Here is a 6,382-nt window from a genome sequence, read left to right on the forward strand (position 1 = left end):
TAGATTTCATGGGACCATTTCCTTCCTCTTACTCCAATAATTATATCTTAGTGATTGTTGATTATGTTTCTAAGTGGGTAGAGGCCGTACCTTTGCCTACCATTGATGCTAAAGTGGTGTTTAGCTTCCTCAAGAAATATATATTCAGTAGGTTTGGTATTCCAAGAACCTTGATTAGTGATAGAGGTAGCCACTTTTGTAAAAAATAATTGGACACACTTCTCCAAAGATATGAAGTCAAGCATAAGGTGGCCACCCCTACCATCTTCAAACTAGTGGCCAAGTGAAGATCTCAAATAGAGAACTCAAGAGAATCCTTAAGAAGATGGTGAGAGTTTCAAGGAAAGAATGGGCGAAGAAGATTGATGACGCTCTCTGTGCTTTCAAAACGGCATTCAAAATATCCATTGGGATTCCACTTTATCAACTTGTCTATGGCAAGGCTTGTTACTTGCTAGTGGAACTGGAGCATATAACATATTGGACAACAAAGTTTTTTAACTTTGATACAAAGACTGTGGGAGAAAAGAGGTTGCTTCAACTAAATGAGCTTGATGAGTTTAGAGTGAAGGCTTATAAAAATGCTAAGCTTTACAAGAAGAAGACCAAAATGTGGCATGACAAGAGGATCTCCACAAGAACATTTGATCCTAGACAAATGGTGCTTCTTTTCAATTCAAAGTTAAAGCTCTTCCTAGGAAAGTTGAAGTCTAGATGGTCTGGGCCTTTCACTATCATCAAAGTGTCACCATATGGTCATATTGAGGTTATGGAAGAGAATTCTGGGAGGAAATTCACTGTCAATAGCCAGAGATTGAAGCACTACCTTAGAGGCGATATAGATCGTCAGAGAACCACTCAAATCCTCACTTGAAGAAGCTACACCGTTAAGCTAGTGATATTAAAGAAGCGTTTAATGGGAGGCAACCCATCATTTAGTAATTTCTGTTCTAGCTCTTTTCATTTAGCATTTAATTATTTTTTGTTTTAGTATGTATGCATTGTATGGAGTAAGTTTGGTGTTCTCCGATCCCAACAAGATTAATCGAATTTCACTCGACTGGATACTTGGCCTAGCTCTATAGTGAATGTGCCACATTAAATTTGGTATTACTACACTAAGTTTGGTGTTAGCACATTTCATTTATGCAAGGCGCATTCATTAGCTGCACCACATTTTTTCCATGCAATCACAATAGTTAAGTTATTCCTTTAGGAAGTTTTTAATGTATTCTATGCATGGCATCTTATCTTCCATATTTCTTCAACTATTTTTATATTCAATTTAAGTATTTTTCATATGCAATTGTTGTAAAAGAGGATGGGTTATGCAATACCCTCCCCTGCATGCATGCATGGCTTATTTCATTCCTTAGGTGCACCTAACTCTTGACTCAGTTCATGCCACATTACTAGCTCAATATTGCATTCCTCATGCATCACATGCATTGATAATTAATCTACCAAGAACATATGCATTAGTCCTTCATTGTCATCATACAACTACATGCATAGGTTCTCTTCCATTAATACCTCTTTGACTGTGCCAATCACTCACCATCACTTCATACTTATACATTTTATCCTAAAGCCTCCATCCATTTATACACTTTGTCCTTTAGCCTTCTCACATATATACACCACTCACTATCATCGAAAACCACAACCAATAATATTCTCTTATACACTCTTATATCATCTTACACTCCTTATAAAGATCTTCGATTACAACCCATACATGCACACTATTAGATCTCCACTCTCATCCCTTACCACACGATCCACACTACTATTTTTCTTATAAATTCATGCAACTCACACTCTTCATTCCTCACATTCTCTACTTCTTTTACCAATCGAAACATCACCAAACTTCTCTCTCTTTTCTTTATTTCATATCATTCTTCACCTTCACAAGCTATCCTTCTTCCGCACCTCACCCTCTCTTCGTTCCTCCCCTCCCTTCTTACACTCATATTCTTGCTTGAGGACAAGGAACTTTCTAAGTTTGGTGTTGTGGTTCTACTTCATTCATATTTATTCATTCCATGGTTCCCAAATCCGATGCATCCTCATCAAAGAAAAGAAAGGGCAAGGCACCTGCTAAATCTCAACATGAAGAGAAAAGGTTTCTCTCTCCCTTCCATGAACATCAATTCCATGAGTGGACATCCATAAAATAGTAATATCTGATGTGGGATTTGAGATAGAAAAAATGCTCTATACAGGCATCCGCAGACAAATTCAAAGGCAAAAGTGGACAACTCTGTGTAACTGATGAGCGGATAATTTTTACGCTTTTTGGCATTATTTTTAGTATGCTTTTAGTATGATCTAGTTAGTTTTTAGTATATTTTCATTAGTTTTTAGTTAAAATTCACTTTTCTGGACTTTACTATGAGTTTGTGTATTTTTCTGTGATTTCAGGTATTTTCTGGCTGAAATTGAGGGACCTGAGCAAAAATCTGATTCAGAGACTGAAAAGGACTGCAGATGCTGTTGGATTCTAACCTCCCTGCACTCGAAGTGGATTTTCTGGAGCTACGGAAGCCCAATTGGCGCGCTCTCAACGGCGTTGAAAAGTAGACATCCTGGGCTTTCCAGCAATATATGATAGTCCATACTTTGCCCAAGATTTGATGGCCCAAACCGGCGTTCAAAGTCACCTACAGAAATCCCAGCGTTAAACGCCGGAACTGGCACCTAAATGGGAGTTAAACGCCCAAACTGGCATAAAAGCTGGCGTTTAACTCCAAGAAGAGTCTCTACACGAAAATGCTTCATTGCTCAGCCCAAGCACACACCAAGTGGGCCCGGAAGTGGATTTTTATGTCATTTACTCATCTCTGTACACCCTAGGCTACTAGTTTTCTATAAGTAGGACCTTTTACTATTGTATTTTCATCTTTGGACATCTAGTTCTTAGATCAGATCTTGGTTCTTCTGGTTCCCTCTCTGGGGCCGAAACCAATGATCACTCTTGTTCTTATGTATTTTCAACGGTGGAGTTTCTACACACCATAGATTAAGGTGTGGAGCTCTGCTGTACCTCGAGTATTAATGCAATTACTATTGTTCTTCTATTCAATTCCGCTTGTTCTTTGTCCAAGATATCACTTGTTCTTCAACTTGATGAATGTGATGATCCGTGACACTCATCATCATTCTCACTTATGAACAAAGTGACTGACAACCACTCTTGTTCTACAAGCATACGAGGCTCTAGTGAATATCTCTTGGATTCTTTAACCGGAATCTTCGTGGTATAGGCGAGAACTGATGGCAGCATTCAAGAGAATCCGGAAGGTCTAACCTTGTCTGTGGTATTCTGAGTAGGATTCAATGATTGAATGACTGTGACGTGCTTCAAACTCCTAGCAGGCGGGGCGTTAGTGACAGACGCAAAAGAATCGATGGATTTTATTCCGGCCTGACCGAGAACCGACAGCTGATTACCCATGCTGTGACAGAGCATAGGCAACGTTTTCACTGAGAGGATGGGAGGTAGCCACTGACAACGGTGAAACCCTACATGAGCTTGCCATGGAAAGGAGTAAGAAGGATTGGATGAAGACAGTAGGAAAGCAGAGAGAGGAAGGGAAGGCATCTTCATACACTTATCTGAAGCTCTCACCAATGATATACATAAGTATCTCTATCTTTATCTTTATGCTTTATTCGTTTATCACTATACCCATTTGAGTCTGCCTGACTGAGATTTACAAGGTGACCATAGCTTGCTTCATACCAACAATCTCCGTGGGATCGACCCTTACTCGCGTAAGGTATTACTTGGACGACCCAGTGCACTTGCTGGTTAGTTGTGCGAAGTTGTGCTTATGCCATGGTATTGTGCACCAAGTCTTTGGAGCCATTACCGGGGATTGTTCTGTGTAAAAATAGTGATCACAATTTCGCGCACCAAGTTTTTGGCGCCGTTGCCGGGGATTGTTTTGTGTATGGACAACTGACGGTTCATCTTGTTGCTTAGATTAGGTATTATTTTTTTCAGAGTTCTTAAGAATGAATTCTAGTGTTTCAAGGTGATGTTCTTATCATCACCAAAGCTGATTGATCTTCATCAATTTAGCTCTTGAATGCAATGTCCTGCTGAAGCTTGGCTAGCTATGTCTAATTCCTTTAGACTAAAGCTTTAGACTAACATTGCATGATTCCTGGAATTCCCATTAAGAATTTTGATATCTTTATTTTCTTTTCTACTTAAATTTTCAAAAAAACCAAAAAAAAAATTACAAAATCATAAAAACCAAAAATATTTCTTGTCTAAGTCTAGTGTCTCATTTTAAGTTTGGTGTCAATTGCATGTTTCTGTTCTTCTTGTATTTTTTTGAATTCATGCATTTGTCTTCATTAAACTTCAAGTTGTTCTTGATGATTTCCTTGTTTTGATCTTTGAATTCTATTGACTTGAGTGTTTTGTTATTTCTCATGTGCATTCTCATTTGGTTAGTGTCAACAGTATACAAACTGCTAAGTTTGGTGTCTTGCATGCATTGTTATTTGATTTTAGTTGCATTTTGATTATTCTTCATTATTAAAAATCCAAAAATATTTTTACTTTGTGTCTTTTCAAGTCAATAATACAGAGAATTGAAGATTCAGAACATACTGCAGAGGAATTATACAGAAAAAGCTGGGCGTTCAAAACGCCCAGTGAAGAAGGACAGACTGGCGTTTAAACGCCAGCCAGGGTACCTGGTTGGGCGTTTAACGCCCAAAAAGGTAGCATTTTGGGCGTTAAACGCCAGAATGGATACCATTCTGGGCGTTTAACGCCAGGATGGCACAAGGGGGAGGATTTTGTTTTCAAAATCAATTTTTTTCAAGTTTTCAAAGTTTTTCAAAATCAAATCTTTTTCAAATCATATATTTTCAATCAAATGTTTTCAAAATCAATTTCTTTCCTTTTTCAAAGATACTTACTAACAATTAATGATTTGATTGAACATTTTAAGTATGTTGCCTTTTCTGTTGAGAAAGGTTTAATGTTTGAATCATATCTTTTCTTGTTAGGCAAGTCATTAATTTTTAAAATCAAATCTTTTTAAAATTGTTTTCAAATCATATCTTTTCAATCATATCTTTTTAAAAACTATAACTTTTCAATCATATCTTTTTAATCACATCTTTTTTCAAAACAGTTTTTAATCATATCTTTTTTATTTCTAATTTCAAAATCTTTTTCAAAAATCACTTGATTTCTTTCCCACTTTTATTTTCGAAAATCAATTAGTGTTTTTCAAAATGTTTTCAAAATCCCTTACTTAATTTTCGAAAATTACTTCCCTTCTTCTCACATCCTTCTATTTATGGACTAACACTATCCCTTAATGCAAAATTCGAACTCCATCTTCTTTGATAAGTTCGAATTTTCTACTTCTGCCTTCTATTTTTCTTCCTCTAACACCTCAAGAAATCTCTATACTGTGACATAGAGGATTCCATATTTTCTTGTTCTCTTCTCTTTCATATGAGCAGGAACAAAGACAAAGGCATTTTTGTTGAAGCTGACCCTGAACCTGAAAGGACCTTGAAGCGAAAACCAAGAGAAGCTAAGGCACAACTCTCTGTAAAGGACCTAACAGAAATCTTCAAAGAAGAAGAAGACATGGCAGCCGAAAACAACAATGATGCAAGGAAGGTGCTGGGTGACTTTACTGCACCTACTCCCGACTTCTATGGGAGAAGCATCTCTATCCCTGCCATTGGAGCAAACAACTTTGAGCTTAAGCCTCAATTAGTTTCTCTAATGCAACAGAATTGCAAGTTCCATGGACTTCCATTGGAAGATCCTCATCAGTTTTTAGCTGATTTCTTGCAAATCTGTGACACAGTCAAGACTAATGGGGTTGACCCTGAGGTCTACAGACTGATGCTATTCCCTTTTGCTGTAAGAGACAGAGCTAGAATATGGTTGGACTCACAACCTAAAGAAAGCCTGGACTCATGGGAAAAGCTAGTCAATGCCTTCTTGGCAAAGTTCTTTCCACCTCAAAAATTGAGTAAGCTTAGAGTGGAAGTCCAAACCTTCAGACAGAAGGATGGAGAATCCCTCTATGAAGCTTGGGAAAGATACAAACAATTAATCAGAAAATGTCCATCTGACATGCTTTCTGAATGGAGCATCATAGGTATTTTCTATGATGGTCTCTCTGAACTATCCAAGATGTCTTTGGATAGCTCTGCTGGAGGATCTCTTCATCTGAAGAAGACGCCTACAGAGGCTCAAGAACTCATTGAAATGGTTGCAAATAACCAATTCATGTACACTTCTGAAAGGAATCCTGTGAACAATGGGACAAGTCAGAAGAAAGGAGTTCTTGAGATTGATGCTCTGAATGCCATTTTGGCTCAGAATAAG

General features: G+C 37.7%; 1 protein-coding gene and 1 non-coding gene across 2 annotated transcripts; one reads left to right on the plus strand and one right to left on the minus strand.

Moving 5' to 3' along the window:
- The first annotated feature begins 325 nt into the window (after positions 1-325).
- Positions 326-874, plus strand: LOC130979356 (uncharacterized). The gene has a single exon (XM_057902781.1). The coding sequence runs from the start codon at positions 326-328 to the stop codon at positions 872-874; it is 549 nt and encodes a 182-aa protein (XP_057758764.1).
- Positions 875-6,025: 5,151 nt separating this feature from the next.
- On the minus strand, positions 6,026-6,129 carry LOC130948099 (small nucleolar RNA R71). Its single transcript, XR_009072929.1, has one exon. It is a non-coding gene; the product is annotated as a small nucleolar RNA R71 (small nucleolar RNA).
- Positions 6,130-6,382: the final 253 nt, after the last annotated feature.

Source organism: Arachis stenosperma, chromosome 1, assembly GCF_014773155.1.
Source record: "Arachis stenosperma cultivar V10309 chromosome 1, arast.V10309.gnm1.PFL2, whole genome shotgun sequence".
Classification (NCBI taxonomy): Eukaryota; Viridiplantae; Streptophyta; class Magnoliopsida; order Fabales; family Fabaceae; genus Arachis; species Arachis stenosperma.

Coding starts and splice junctions, on each gene's coding strand:
- LOC130979356 (XM_057902781.1), top strand. CDS start 326: ATGGTGAGAGTTTCAAGGAAAGAATGGGCGAAGAAGATTGATGACGCT.